At 34.8% G+C, this 16,900-nt stretch overlaps 1 protein-coding gene across 3 annotated transcripts in view; it reads left to right on the forward strand.

Annotated features, from left to right (window-relative positions):
* The window catches only part of Pard3b (par-3 family cell polarity regulator beta), a 963,936-nt gene that overhangs the window by 481,930 nt on the left and 465,106 nt on the right, over nt 1-16,900 (forward strand). For all 3 annotated transcript variants that reach the window (XM_090354671.1, XM_090354668.1, XM_090354669.1), the window contains exons 5-6: nt 10,389-10,477; nt 16,132-16,218. In XM_090354671.1, coding sequence (XP_090210797.1) covers nt 10,389-10,477; nt 16,132-16,218 — 176 coding nt within the window. The remainder of the gene's footprint in view (nt 1-10,388; nt 10,478-16,131; nt 16,219-16,900) is intronic.

Genomic DNA, 16,900 nt, shown 5'->3' on the forward strand with positions numbered 1-16,900 from the left:
TGAGGTTTCCTTCAAGTGCATCTTAGGTTGTCTGAGAAAAATCTTTCTCTAAATTGTTGGTTTTCAATAGATCTTATAACATAAACTAGTGGAATCATTTTTAAGCCAGCTGCTCTCAGTAACAGTGATTGGAAGCAAAATTCAGGAATGGCAAAGTAAAAGGCAAAAATGACTGTGTGGAAAGGTAACTGAGGTCAAGGAGAGGAACGAGTACATGAGGAAGGGAGCAGAAAATTTGTGACTGGATGAGAAGATATCAAATTGCTCACAGAATTTAGACCACAAGGAAAACTTGAGAGAAGTTTGACTATATCTCACTTGTGAAGTAAGATGGGCTTTATTCTAAGTATATTTTCCAACATACACTTTTAATTTACCAAAAAATTTTAATACATTGTCTACCAAAATACCCATATAACTTGGTTTGATTGTTTTGATTTCTGGAATCTGCTATGACATTCTGTACTTGCTTCTTCATAGTGGAGTTTGCCTAGGAAGGCCCTTGGGGAAGGGAGTCTTTTGCCTGCATAAGTGAAGAACATGTGCAAATGAAGGGAATTCTTTCTTCAAGACTGGATCTCTTTATCTTTGTTATCTCTAAACAAACTTCCAATTTGTACAGCCTTGTTTGAATGGATGTGGTGCATTATGAGAGCCAAACCTGACTGAATGAACATGGTTAAGCTTGAAGTTAGTTGTTGATGTTTATTGTTGGATTACCCTGATTTCTTCACATTATTTTATGTCCACTAGTTTTGGTCATGATGTGCCATTACAAATGAGGCCTTAGCACCATCCTTCTGTCCACTGACATGGCTTGATTCTAAATATTTGAAATGAAATTACGCTTTAAATGGAGACATTAAGTGAAAGAGAAGCAGATGTTTGCAATATCTTTGATCATGTATTTTATGACAGTAGCATGATCTGAAGTAGACCCTGTGGGAGTAGCTATGTTGTTTAATAGCTCCACCCTTTCTGTAATTAGTAGCATTATCTTGCTATATCTGCACAGAGAATTTGAGCAAATCTGATATATTTAATGATACAGAAAAACTAGGAGATAGTTTGTTATAACTTGGCAACATAAATAATGTAATTACAAATGGAAATGATGACAGTAAACATTTCTGATTTGGGCTTAAATATGAGTGTGTGTGTGTGTGTGTGTGTATGTGTGGTTTTGTTTTGTGCACTTTAAAAATGTGTTATTTGAGTATGACGAAGAAAGATCGTACATTAAGATAGAAATTGTGCAGTTCTGAAGCAGGATGTATATATTACTTGAAATATATGTGTATCCATTCATTGACATTGGGCTCATGTTGAGAGAGAGCAAATGAAGTGATTTTTATACCAATAATAGTTTAAATTCTTGATTCTTAAAGTTGATTAATATGTCTAGTCTGCTAATCATAAAATAAAATACACATACAATTTATTTTTATATTCACAACTGTATTTTGATACATGATATTAAGTTTGGTCAATACCACTTGGTAAATTCATACCCATAATCAACAAAACATATCATTTTCCCATTGTACATACAAGCACAAATAAGCCAACTAAATAACATCTCATTAAATAAAATATGTAAAGCATATGTTTTTTTTTTGCCAGTCCTTGGCCTGAGCTCAGTGCCTGAGCACTGTCCTTGGACTTTCTCAAAGCTAGAGCTCTACCACTTGAGCCTCAGCACCATTTCCGGCTTTTTTCTATGTATGTGGTACCGAGGAATCAAACCTGGGTCTTCGTGCATGCTAGGCAAGCACTCTACCACTAGGCCAAACTCCCGGCCAAAGCATATCTTTTTTGAGAAATTTCATTTTTTTAAGTAAAATTTCATTTGTCTTCTCCAATGTAAATTAGAATTCTTGGAAATCTTAGTAACAAGCTCTAACTGCTGACTATTAGCAGTTAGGAAACATCATAGAAAAGCATAAAAGTATAAAAGGAGAAAATAGAGGTACAAGGAGAATATTGTTTTTAGTTCAAGTATACATTTTGCTTTAGACTGGTTTTGCAAGAAAAAAGTGAAGAAGAATATTTATATGACCATTTGCTGTACAGGAAAACTAATCATTTGAACCAATGAGTACTTCTCAGCTTCTCAGTTGGAACATTTTTATATGTCTTTCTTTAGCTGGAGTTGACCTGTCTTACTAGTTCATGTGGCTTCACTAAATAAGTCTAACATACATTGTTCTTTCTGTGAACTTTAAAAATCTTCTTACACCCATTTTACCCCCATAAAGTAAAGGTCAAAGTATTCATGTCTGGCCACCAGCAAAGCAATGATGAGGCTTTAATGGAATTGTATCTTCTTTGCTTTAGACCATAGCTTCATTCAATTTATGCATCATAGTCTCTTCTTTCAAAATTATGTTTTTATCAGGGCCGCGAGAGTATCCTAGTGTTAGAGTGCTCATCTAGCATGCACAAAGCTCTGAATTTGATTCCTCAGTTCTACATCCACAGAAAAAGCCAGAAGCGGTACTGTGGCTCAAGTGGCAGAGAGCTAGCCTTGAGCAAAATGTGTCCAAGGACAGTGCCCAGGCCCTGAGTTGAAGACCCAGGACTGGCAAAAACAATTACGTTTATTAAAGTTGGTTTTTATTTTTTTTGCCAGTGCTGGGCTTGAACTCAGGGCATGAGCACTGTCCTTGGACTTTCTCAAGGCTAGAGCTCTACCACTTGAGCCTCAGCACCACTTCTGGCTTTTTTCTATGTATGTGGTACCGAGGAATGGAACCAGGGTCTTCATGCATGCTAGGCAGGCACTCTACCACTAGGCCAACTCCCGGCCCCTAAAGTTGTTTTTAAAAAACATCTTCTGGGTACAAATTGAATATAGAGAAGGTGAGTCTAATCCAGATTGTGTTGTCTATTCGTGGGCTTTATTTTGTACATGTTACCTGTGAAAAGAGTCAAGTAAAAGTTGTTAACTCATAGAGCACCGCCTGAACTGATTCCAGTCTTATTTTTTGTGCATCAAGATAAACATCACTCTTGCTTAGTGTTGCATGTGTCTGCACACACATTTGTCCATGCTCCTCTTTTTTATTTTTCAGTTTGGGGTTTGATCTCTGGACCTGGATACTATCCCTGGCCCAAGACTAGCGCTCTAACACTTGAGCCACAGTGCCACTTCTGGTTTTCTCATGGTTAGGTGGAGATAAGAGTCTCAGGGACTTTTCTGCCTGGGCTAGCTTTGAACTTCAATCCTCAGATCTCGCCCTCCTGATGTAGCTAGGATTACAGGCAAGAGCCATCAGCATCCAGCCATCCGTGTTCCTCTAAGCCAACAGTTTGGTCAAGTCAGTTAATATTAATGGGTAGCACCCTACTTGTAAGATGAGCAAGAGTAGTTGTTAACATATTTGTCAACTATGTTCCAAGAAAATATTTTTATTTAAAAATATAATCATTAGAACACAATATCTACAATAATGAAATATCTGATAGGTTTTTATGTAATATCTTTTTGGTATTTCATAATATAATGTACTATCTTTTTTTCATATATTTTTATTATAATTAATAGAAGGGTTACATTGTATTCACCAGATAGAAGGTACATTACTTCTCATACATTGGTGCCCTTTCTCATGTCTTGGTCCCCATTTCCCTCTCCCTACTCCCACCCCTCATCTTGTTTTCCTCCCTTCCCTATCCGACTTCAAATAACCAAATACGCATATATACAATATATCAGATAACCAGGTGATATACTGTAATGGTTTTTAAATTTCATTTATCTAAAATCAATAAATATCACTAGGTAAATATAACATGTTTGCATTCAAATATAAATCTTAAACCTTAAAAGATAAAAATATTGACAGGAGGTGATGACTCAAACCTGTAATCTTGGGTACTCAGGATTCTTGCCAGCTCAGGCAAGAATGTGAGACTCTTCTCTCCCATTAACCACTAAATACCAGAAATGCAGCTGTAACTCAAGTAGTAGGTTACTAACCTCAAGAGTTGAAAGCTAAGAGACAATGTCCAGTCCCTGAGTACCAGCAATAAAAATAAATAAATATTGATTATTTTTGATGCTCACTTTAATTTTGGATGACTTTTTTTGTTGTTCTTGAATATGTTCACCCATAAAATGGAAATAGGAATGCTAAAAACTCACCCAGAATTCTCTTCAATCTGATTATGCATGAAGTATTTTGAAATCTTTGGAAGAATGGTAGAGCATATCTAAGACATTATTATAGCTGTTTTTGTTTGGGTTTTAGTTGGTTTTTATTGTTGTTGGTGGTTGTAGGGCTTGAACTCTTGGCCTGGGCACTGTCCCTGAGCTCTTCAGCTCAAGCTTACCTCTCTACCACTTTGAGCCACAGGGCCATTTCCAGTTTTCTGATGGTTAATTGCCTGGGCTAGCTTTCAACTTTGATCCTCAGATCTCAGCCTCCTGAGTAGCTAGGATTATAGGCATAAGCCACCAGTGCCTCGATTTTATTATTTTAGTTTTTAATAAAGGCAAAGAAAAATGATCTCTGTCTAGAGATTTAGCTCCAGACACTTCCTCATCATGTTGTGGCCTAGATTTGAGCTCCAGTTCAGATCCTTAAAATGAGTTTCAAAGTCAGCATTTATCCTAATACATATAAACAGCACTGAATGCAAAAAGAAGCATCCTTGATTCTGGCATTGGCACTAACACATGTAAGAGAATAGTCATTTTACCTTTCACAGTTTCTATATCCATAGCTGTGACATACGTGGACTGAGTTAGCTCATCACCTCTTTTCTTTGCTCGACTAGTTGATGCTTCAGAGTTTTACCTGTTGACATTAAATTGACTCTAGTTGCTGTCTGTAAGGCAATGTGTTTGTTAGACTGATAGTATCAGGAAATAGAAATTGGGATGGTCCCAGAGATCCACTTCGTCCAAATGTCAGCATAGAATCCAGAAATCTGTTTTCACAAGTGCCAGGTGATTCTGGTCCATGCTTAAGATTGAGAATCACTGATAAAATGGGAAATAAAAGCAGCTAACAATAATTTAGCATTCTAAAAAATCTTATGTTAGCTATTTCTAGATAGATATAAAATCCCCAGGGATGTGTGTATTGTAAATTTCAAGCATGGTAAATCTCTATATTGGAAACATTTAGGATAGTACCATAAAAGACAATAAAAAGATGTTTGCATGGTAAGGTATTGCTTGCAGCAGGTACATTTTGAATACAGTCATTGACTATTAAAATTCATGTTAATTTCATATATGTGCATACCAAATGAAGTTTGTTTTTACTTTAGCACAGATACTTTTCTTCTAAAAAGTAAAAACAAATATTCCAAAATTGTGCCCAGAATTTTAAGTTTAAAATTTACATTATGTTTATGTATGAACACCAGTCACACAACCTCTCATTCAAATCTTCTCTGTGTAATGTTTCTCTTACTCTCATTCTAAAATCCATTGACATTTAAGAATGCAAATCCCATTTGAAAATGCATTTGAATTTTTGAATCGTAACTCAATTGGCAGTTAAAATTTTGTGGGCAAGTGTTTGAAATATGGCTGAAATATATGGGCAGAAAATAGAGGCCACCTACTAGTATGAGTGAGTCAAAGAAACCCCTCTATTAATAAAGGAGACATCTTTTCTGGTTCCTGATTTGACAAATTAGAAACTACACTATGAAAATGTTTTTCATTTTCTTTTGTTGCTCTAATCAGCTAGGGAACCACAATGAGAATTTGGATAGCATTTTCTTTCGAAATTTTTATCAAGAGTTGTTGATTTTAATGGGATTCCATGATAAAGAACACATCATATGAAATCAGGAACTTATATCAACTATAAAATTTGAAATGGCATTCACTCCTGTTGAAAGGGTATCCTCCCTGGTGCCTGGCCCTTTTCTGGCAGTCAATACTCACTTGCCATAGTTAGCATCAGTACTAACAAAATGTAAACACCTTTACTTTCCAGCTGCTGCTAATTGGTTTGGGAATATTTATGTAAGTGTTGATTTTAAAGCTAAAAATAGTTCGGTAATGTTTAAATCCAATGCATTCTGCCTGTCAGAAGTGCTCCCATGATCCTGAAAGTGTTGCTAAAAATGTTCAGATTTTAAAATTGTAGTAATTAAGCTTGTCTGTTGTGAGAACCACGTATGAAATATTCCCCCACTCTGATAAAAAGAAGTAAAGGAAAAGCTTCTTACACCTCTCAGCTCAGTTAGCAATGCATACTCTCCTGTTGAACTTTATTGTAGAGCAAAGAATAGTAATAGTTGTTGTGTAGACAAAAGAGAGACAAATTTCAAATCATTTCATGCCTTATAATCTGTGAATCTTATCCCTTCATATTAATACTGACATTAAAGCTAGAAAATTGTAATTATCTCATTAATAAAATTAAATCTATGCATCCCCAAACTATTGTTTCTAAAGGCAGGTTTGAGTTTTGGGGATCAAATAACTTCTATTACTCAAACCTAAATTTGAAAATAAATGGAGTCTGTTCAGCTCCTCCTTAATACCCTTACTTATTCCAAACCAGAGCTATTTTTGTCCCTCTCCTTCCAAATTTAAGAGTCATGATTTTACAGTTTTTTCTCAGTTATTTAAATAAGCTATGGGAATAAAATACCAGTTTCATTTTTAGATATGTGCGATTTCGTGACTCGTCATTTTATCATGTAATTTAGTGAACGAAATGCCCAAGTGTGCTTGTACTTAAATTATTATTGCTTATTAATTATTTATAAATTTGGGAGGAAAGTGACTTGATATACCCCATGGTATATCAAGAGAGATGGGTTGCCATTGTCTTCAACCTCAGTCTGGACATCAATTGGTTCTGTGTCCTTGTAGAATGCCCTGAGTAACTGTCTGCCTCCCCCTTCTTTGGAGTACACTAAAAGAGTCGGTTAATTCACTGTGTGGAAGTGATTTTGGCATGGAGAAAATATTCCCTATTAATTGAGACAATAAGCCCTTTATTATACCTGTGTTAAGGCAAAGAACTATTCTTAAATAGTACAACTCTTGTCTTGGATCTATACCTCTTTAAAGCTGTTCTTTTCTAGGTCTGTACCTTCTGACATGACTGATCCAAAAGAGTAGTCCATTCAGAATTAGTCTTGGGCAGATTATCACACAGCAATTGGCTGAATATTGCTTTCAAATTGTAATTTGTATTTCTAAGCATCAAATACCTAGATGCATAATGTTGACGTAAGTCAAAAAGTATGTTATTTTCCTACCTTGTGTATGAATCATATATAAGAAAACATATACATACCTTATAGAAATGCTAACTTAGGAAAATCTTTTTAAAAAACAATGTAGTTGTTCCTTAAAATGTCAAATATTACTGATATTAATATTAATATTAATGTTAATTCTTCATATAAACTCAAAGGACTGAAACAGCATTCTTACACTAATGTTCATAACAACTTGTTTTACATAATAGGCAAAATCTGTACAAATACTTTGGGCAACTGGAAAAGGCAAATGTAGTGTATGGGTAAGAATATTATTTAATACTAAAATGGAATAAAATACTTACATATGCTAAATCATGGTTGAACTTAGAAAGTATCCTTGAAAGTGAAGACATGGTTTATGATTCTGTTTATATCAAATGCTCAAAATAAGTAAATCTTCAGAGACAGGAAATAGATCACTGATTAGAAGAGAATGGAGAATGATTGCTATTTTATGTGGCATTTTTTTTAGGCGATGAAAATATTCTAACCTGATTGAAAAAGTATAAAGACAGGAAATACCACTGACTTGTCTCTTTATTTATTTACTTTATTACTTGCTTGCTTACTTATTTCGTGTGTGTATGTGTGTGTGTGTGTGTGTGTGTGCGGGTGCGGGTGCGGGTGCACGTATGTGTGTGTGATGTTCCTGAGGCTAGAACTCAGGAGCATTTATGCCCAAAGCTAGTACTACCACATGAGCCATAGCTCCACTTTTGGCTTTTTTGGTGCTAAATTGGAGATTACAGTATTGTAGATTTCATTCATCAGGCTGGCTTTAAAACCTGTCCACACATCTCAGCTTTCTCATTTATGCTCAAAGCTAGTACTACCACGTGAGCCATAGCTCCACTTTTGGCTTTTTTGGTGCTAAATTGGAGATTGCAGTCTTGTAGATTTCATTGACCAGGCTGGCTTTAAAATCTGTCCACATCTAAGCTTTCTCAGTAGTTAAAATTACATACCAGAGGGGCTGGGAGTTTGGCCTAGTGGTTAAAGTGCTTGCCTAGCATGCATGAAGACCCGGGTTCGATTCCTCGGTAACACATACATAGAAAAAAGCCGGAAGTGATGCTGAGGCTCAAGTGGTAGAGCTCTAGCCTTGGAAAGTCCAAGGACAGTGCTCATGCCCTGAGCTCAAGCCCAGGACTGGCAAAAAAAAAAAAATTACATACCAGAGCCATCAGAGTCACCAGTAACTCGTGTCACTTTCAGAAGAATGACTCTTAGGTCAATTTTAAAGCCTTAGTCATCTTTTGCTGGTTATAGCTGCAGTCCTACAGAGATCCTGCTGCAACCTCATAAGAAATCTCATTCTAGAAATGGATATTTAAGTCAATTCCAAGTCCTTGATTCTCAAAAACTATGAAAAATAACAAGTGTTTATATTTTTATCCATTAAGTGTGAAGATAATTTATTAAATGGTTTTAGAAAAACTACTATAATGAATTGCTCATTACATGGTTGTTATACAGAGAACCAGATACAGGAGCACATCTTTGTGAGAGACAGACACAGTTAATGATTTGGGCATAAATGAGGACCTCAAATTTCTGGCATTTGACAGTTACATGTTCGAAGTCTTGTTAAATTCATAGCTAAGTAATTCTCATTTCTGCCTTATTTTTTGTATGAATTAATCAAGCCACCAGGCACTGGTGAGTCATGCCTGTAACTCTCGCTATTTGGGAGACTAATATCTGAAGACTGTAGTGTGAAGCCATCCAGGCTGGAAAGCCCAATAAACTACAAAGAAAGACGACCAAGGATAGAACTGTGGCTCAAGTGATGGCCTTGAGCAAAAGAAGCTTAAAGATAGAACCCAGGACTCCAGTTCAAACTTCAGAACTTACAAACACACACACACACACACACACACCCCAAAACAAAACTAATCAATGTGACCATTCCAAAACTTACATTTTTCATCTTTTCAGACCTAGTTCCTTAAACCATAAAGTATCCTTTAAGCTTATAGATTTTCTTTCCTCTCTATAAAAAGGAGGAAAAAAATAAAAGGAAAATGGGAAACCAATTGTAGTCTCAAAGATTTTCATAGAAACACCAATCCTTATGGGACATGTCACTACTCAAGTTACTACAACAAAGTGCTTTATATTGCAGCTCTATTCTTTGTTGTCTTTAGATTGCAAACCAAATTCACATATATCCAGCATCTTAGACTCATATATTTCCTCTTTTGTGGAATGAAGCATGGAGAGCCATCAATGTTATTTGTAGTGTGAGCTCTGATTATAGATCTTTCTCCTGGTAGTTTGAGGTTTCAGTGACACCAAGGTGTGTGGCTAAAATTATTTATTAGTCTGCTTCTAAAGTGGGCCTATCCATAGAATTATTGTCTGAGAGAACAGCTCTAGGAACAGAAAGAAAATGAATGTCTTCCATAAAGGAAAAGCAACATAGACCAGGGTTTTTAGGCTCTGCCGTTATCTCTGTTTCTTTGATTGGCATCCAACTCAACTTGATGATCATTTCTGCAGGGAAAGTAGGCTATGTCTTAGATCCTGGTTATCTTATTTGATGGGTTTTGATGAGTTTGCCTCTATAACAAAAGTTTGTCTATACCTTTTGAAACTAAGTGGTCAATTCAGTTTCTCTTTGGCAAAGGTCATCAGTTTTATAACAAAAGAACTCTTCCTGCCATTGTTTCTACACACTCTTGAAAAAAATGACTTTGCAAAGCAGCATTGCCTTTTTTTTTAATGGATTTGCTTTTCATACATTTTGATGTTGTAGGGAAGTACAAGAAAGTACAGTACATTAAAACTCTCTTACCAGCTGTTACAGAAACCTTACCTTTGTTACTGCTTTCCCATGCTGACTTAAAATACAGTCCCAAACCTGTATTTGCTTAGCAGGAAGCTCAATGATGTATTGCAAAGCTCTTAACATATTGCCTTGTGTGAATGGGCCATTTGAACATTTCAGAAACCAAATGGGAGAGAAAAGTACATTGAAAGCATTGAAAAGATTAACACCTGTTTCTCAGCTTAAAAGAAATTACAACATACTGTCTATACGCAGAGTAAAACTATTTACTCTTTCATGTTGAGATATTTTATTCAGATCTTCCGTTCTGTATGTGCAGCCTCTACAAGCTTATGGGTTTGTTTCACTGCAGGATTCCGTGCAGAACTTGGAAGACAGAGACATTATGAATGGTACACAGACAGAACTCCTGACATCACCAAAAACCAAGGATGCATTGAGGTATTTTCCTTTTGTAAATAAGAATGCTGAAATTTAAATTTGATGCTGATTGCTGTAGCAGTTTTAAACCAAGTAATAGAATTGTAGAGTAGAGCATATCCCAACTCAAACATTCATTACTTGATTATCGTCTCTTATTTTTTTTCTTACGATATAAGAACTCACTGTATGTGTGTGTGTGTGTGTGTGTGTGTGTGTGTGTGTTACACAGTGATTGATTCTCAATCCTTCGTAATCTCTTCTCTACCAGGATTTCTTAATTACTTTGCATTGTCTTTGAATAGCAGGTTCAAGTGATTCCATGGCCCTTGAGTTTCACTTTGACTCTGTTTTCTTCAAGTATAGCCTTGTATTGTGCTGTTGTTTTACTTGATGCACATAAAATGAATTCAGTCCATCAATTAGCAATTTTAGATGTCATGTTGCCCCCATGTTTATAACCATAATCCTTCTCTTTGACCTAAAGTTTCCTGTAGTAGTCATTGTCTGTAGGGCAGTATATTCAAGCTTAAGTTCCGAATTTATCTTATGTGATTAGTTTGAAGTTGGACAATTTATAACTTCTTTAAGCATTAGCTTACATTCCTCTATAATGTTATATATTCGTTATGAGTGCATATTATATTGCAGAAGCCAGTTAGCACACTGCTTCCAGAATACTAATCTATATTCTTTGAAAAAATATACTTCCTTCTAATGAAAATCTAAAATTCTCTATAATCAAAAACATTTTCCTTGCCAGGATATACCTTAAGAGGAAAATTTTGCAATTTTTCTTGCATGCATAAAATTATTTAAAATGCCTTATAAAATTAATCCCAGGATATATGTTTAAAATGTACAGGAACTACGAATTATTTTTGTTTTGACTTGGACCCCATCCCCCAATTTTTATTACATATATAGAATATATCAAAGCCCCCTAAAAATTGGAAGTTAGAAGCACTTTTGAATTCAGATGTTTCAGAGAAGGACCATTATTCTATTTTCCAGTGTTTTATTTTCCAGTATTTTTCTATATTTCTCAGCTCTCCCCCTAAATTATAAATTTCTCAAGCACTAGACTCTCTATATTAGTCAATATTCCTCATAGAAATGACTAAATTTATGTTTTTTAAATTCACATGAGTTCACTGAGTCCAGCCATAAACAACAACTTCTGTTGGACTTTTGCTGATCCATTCCCACTGTTAAGATGTTCATCATTAAGGAGAGTTCGGGGTCAGTTGCAAACTCTTCATTGTGGTTTCACTGAGGTTTTACCCCATTACCTAGAACACATCTGCAATTCAGTTCCTAGAGATACCAGCCCACACATTCTGTCCATTTGGTGTAACTGTCCTCTTTCCCCATGTCAGCAATATAGAAGGTGTGCTTCTCAACCCTAATGTATCTAACAATTTTTAAAATGTCTCACCAATTCCTTTCTATAGTAAGGATGAATTATTTCATTTTAGTCTACAAGCTTCTTGTTTATTCCTTTAGACAATTCTAAGAGTCATACTAGTAGATACTCGTTATCAATCCCTTTATATAAAGGGCACCTATGTGTGATATCCCCTATTTTTCCCATTAGCACCAAAAACTCAATTTACAAAAAAAAGTCCCTAATCTTAATGTCCTTATTGGACAAATGAGGAAACTGAGGATTTGGGTCTTGGTTTAAATGACTTACCCAGAAATTTTACATAAAACCAACACTGGAAGCAGAGAAGATTGCTTCTATTACACATATTCTCTTCCATTGAATCTACACCCAACTTTGTTTCTAGAATGAAGATTCTCCCCCACCCCTGTCCTCAATATGGTCTCTCCAGACCTCAGTGAAAGGCTCCAGACTGAGCTGGGTCATCTGTTTTTCTTTATTTTATCAGATTGAAGTAGAGATTTATGAGTACAATGTATCTTGATCAGATTCACCCCTTACATCAATCCTTCCCACATGTCTCCCATCCCCTTGTGTTACATGGTTCCATTTCCACGGGTCTACAATGAATAAGTCGTATGACTTGCTTGCCCACCATTCCTCTCACCTTTCAGCTGCCCTATTCCCCCATAAGTTTCACCCTCTTAGACAAAACACGTTTTCGTTTTCAGGAATTCATTGTATAAAACCGTCAGTGAAATGACTTGAATCATCTTCAGTTTCAGTCTTCCCACTTGCCCGGTATGAAGAAATCAGCTGAAGTGCCTGTTGCATTTTCTGCCTCAGGCTTCAAGTGTTATTTCTGGGTACAAATCAATTGGCACTTAACATCCAGCTCTAGCAGAGTGACCTGTCATAATGACAGTCTCATTGTAATCCACTAACTTTAGCTTGCCCGTAGTTCTGTCCTGAGCTCTTAGACTGGGAGCAGCTGAGTCCCAGTCATTATGGAGTCAAATTTGTCCAAATTGATTTCCTCAGGGCATTTAGCTTGGTTAATATTAGTTAACCTAATGCTTTGCAGTGCTCTACTTATTTAAGTATCTCCTATAATCCTGTAGAAAAATTGCTCATTTGATTCCTACTAGATCTTTCCACCTTTTTTCTTGATATAAGCAATATTTTTCATTACTTTGCAATTCAACTTTTGATCCACTTTTTGAGCATTCTTTTTTATTCCACTCCTTAGATTATTCTTCTTCCTCATTTTATGCATTTCCCATTGTGAGCCCACCTTTCAACTTGTCTTCTTGCTACTATACTGTCCTCCAAACCTGTCTGCTTTGTTCCCTAGCCCCTGCATGCATTCTGGGGTTTATCTAAATCAATAGCACTAACAGCTCACTTTTACATCTTTGTAAAATATCACTATTTCAGATATGGATTCAAATAACCGTGTCAAGTCTTACTTGCTGTGCTTATATTTCATGAAGGGTGACTATAGAGATTTCTATAGAACTCCATCAAGTCTTTACAAAATACTGAGTGTATCTCTTTTTACTATAAGTAAAAACTTGTGAACATGACTCTTTGGCATCTATTTCCTATGCTTTTTTCTTCTGAAAATAAATAGCACACCATTTTATAATGGAAATGGTAAAACATGGTATATATTAAAATTTCAATGCTTTTTCTTATTAAGTAGATCTAATTTTCTATAAATGCATAAATAGCATAGTTGATTAAGTTAAAAAATTTTATGCCTTTTTTCTCTAGGGTAGTAGCATTTTTGTGATAGTAATCTAATAATCCTCAAAAGTATTTTTAGCCAAATAATTATGATTATTATATAATGATTAAGTAAAACTTTACTCTGCAATATTGAAGAGAGGACTTATCTAGAATTATATGTTAAAAACTGCATTCTTAGCCTAGTGCTGGTGACTCATGTCTGTAATCCTAGATACTCAGGAAGCTGAGATCTGAGGATCGAGGTTCAAAGTCAGCCCAGAAAGGAACGCCCATGAGACTCTTATCACCAATTAACCATTAGAAAACCTAAGTGGCACTGTGGCGCAAGGGGTGGGGCAGAAGCTTTGAGCTGAAGAGCTCAGGGACAAATGCCCAGTCCCAGAGTTCAAGCCCCACGACCCACCCAGGACCGCCTCCCCCCCAAAAAAAGAAAAAAAGAAAACCTGCATTCTTCCAAAACTCATAGTAACATTAAATAAGACTGCTTACTTGAGGGAAGTATGAGGTATCTTTTATTAGGTGAATATAAAAATACCAGTTGATAAATATTAGCATGTAGATGTCAACAGGATACATAGAATTTATTATGCTTTATAGGAATAATGATAAAGTAATATTCATAAAGTAGAAAAAATATAAGAATTCATAAAAATCTATCATCTATAAAAAGCCATGCTAAAAGTTCATAAGCTGAAATTTCAAAGCATATGCTAGACTAAACATTTATATTTTAAGACCGCTTTATAAATTACATATATGTGGTATCCATTAGCAAACAGGGATTCATGATGTGTTTATCTGGAAAAGTGATAACATTTCTGTGGTTAAACAATATTTTTGAGGTGCTTTATCCCAATTCCCTGAGGATGTTAAACAAACACTTGACCACTAAGCTATATTCCAGATTCCTTTAAATGAAAGTTTGCTTCTTTATCTCTATTTTTAAATGTCATAATAAAGCTAAAATGTTGGTGCTTTCGTTTAGTATTGCTTAAATGACTTTTTAAAATGTTTTGGTTTATTAAACTCTGTATAATTTTTCTGCCCATTGAATGTTCAGGACTTACAATGGATACCTCATACAGTAAATGAAATATATATATATTTATATAAATGTTCATATTCTCACACATTTAAATAAGGATCATTTCATATCGCATCATTATCCTAATGTTTGTTCAGTTTTTAACTTTTATTCCAAGCCTCTGATATAAGGTGTTGACTGATTAAGTTTAGCATCTATCAGCTATATCTGAAAGGAAATCATGTGAACTTTTATTGTCATATTTAAAATTCTATCATTTTACAAAAAGTACTAGAAACTGTCATGCTTACTTTGTGCAGTTTTTAATGATATTGAGCTTTCAAAGAAAATACATTAAAATAAGTTTAATTCACTGGCAAGAATATATTTAATATGTTTAATTTCTAATCCACAGATGTGCATATGTTTATATTACATTTCTGGTCATTTGAAGAATACTTGATGCAGAGTGAATTCATCAGGCATTTTGTTTTCTTAATACTGTTCTCAACTTTCCAGCAAAGAGCCAGAATTTCACCATTTTCAATTTGAAGCAGAAAAGCATTTGTAGCAGCTGTAGCTCTTAATTTGACATCTAGTTTCAGGTCATTTTCATGTAAATAGGGAACAATTGAAACCTGCTTACAATTTCCATAGAGGAGATGTTTGCTTCAACTTTATCATTTTCCTCTGGCAATTTTATTTTCTGTCAGTGGGATTAAAGGAGCCAATAATTGTTCATGGTTATTATTTTTCATTTTTATAAAAACTTGTTAGTTCCACTGTTCATTACACAAAAGCTCCCAGTGCCTTCTGTTTCCATCATGCACACTATCCATTATTGTTTCTAACTCATCTTTTCCTTAATCTGGGCTAGGTGAGGCAGGTCAGGCTTTCTATTTCTTTCTATAATGCATTTTCTCCAGGTTCTCCAACCTATTTTTCTACCTTAAAACTAAATTTAAAAAAATTCATGGGGTGAATATTTGGAATTATTCCATTGAAAACACCTGATACTTCAAGTTTTTATTATGTTGCTTTGAAAAACTCCAACTGTGGTCACACAGCCAGCATAAAATGTAGTCCTGTGCTTTCTTTAATAAAGTGTTTTATTTGATATTTGCTGTTTGGGAAAAAAATGCTTGCTTTATGCTTCAGCATAGATACACTTATTTTCATGGGTCTGTACAGAAATTTTCAAGTGAGAATCATTGGGACAAAAATTTTATACTTGTGTATTTTTGAAAAAATATGGTGATTTATGCAGATTAAGGAGGAAGTCATTTTTGTGGTAATTAACATTTCTTGTGTAAAAATATGGAACCAGATAGTCTTTTAAGCATGTTATTTAATCAATTTTTTCCCAATATCCCAGTCTAACCATATACATTTCAAGTATACTTCAACTGTTGAAGTTACAGCAGTTGATTCATTGTGAGGGGAGGGAGGGCAATATGCCTCATCTGGTGTTTAGCTGAGACTCATCTGTTTCCATGTTTTCTTCTGCCCCAGTGATATGACAAGAAGAGTGGAGATTTCTGGGGAAGGAGGTCCTTTGGGAATACATGTAGTGCCCTTCTTTTCATCTCTGAGTGGAAGGTAAGCTGTTTTCCTTGTGTCCGAAGCCCATGCTAATAAAAACCATGACACACTCTCTATCATGTCATCATTTTTCAGAAGAGGATTAAGTACAAATTTATCTTATTCAGATGGACCACTCTACTTATAATTTTGTATTGGCAATAAAATTAAAGCATTTACTTCCAGGATACTGTTAAAAGGAAAAAAAACATTTATCACATTTTCTTCACTTATGATTAATTATAAAACATTTTCTTTAAAGTGTCTTTGTCAGTGGTATATACTAAACAGAATCTCAGCACAATTTTTTAATATATTGTTAGAGGAATATTGCAATTGAATTTTTGTAATAGAAAATACACATCAAGTAATAATTCCAAATTTACTTTTCTTAACACTATAGAACTAAGACTATCAAACTGGCTTTGCTAGAGAAGAAAAATGTCATTTTGCTTTTACTAAATTACAATTTAGGGCATTAAAAATAATTTTAAAACTGGTAAATAGAAATTTGGACTGTGTTCATATTTCTTGAAATCCATATCTATGTAATTCATTATAAAACTTGTTCTGTGAGTATAAGAAAGTCTTGCCTCAGTGTTAATAATAGTAATAGTGTAAAGACCTTATGGAACTAGTTCTTGATATTATGTCATTTTTCACTAATTTTAAACTTCACTGCTTTTCAATGAGATGACTT

Source organism: Megascapheus bottae, chromosome 21, assembly GCF_031878675.1.
Source record: "Megascapheus bottae isolate mThoBot1 chromosome 21, mThoBot2.hap1, whole genome shotgun sequence".
Classification (NCBI taxonomy): Eukaryota; Metazoa; Chordata; class Mammalia; order Rodentia; family Geomyidae; genus Megascapheus; species Megascapheus bottae.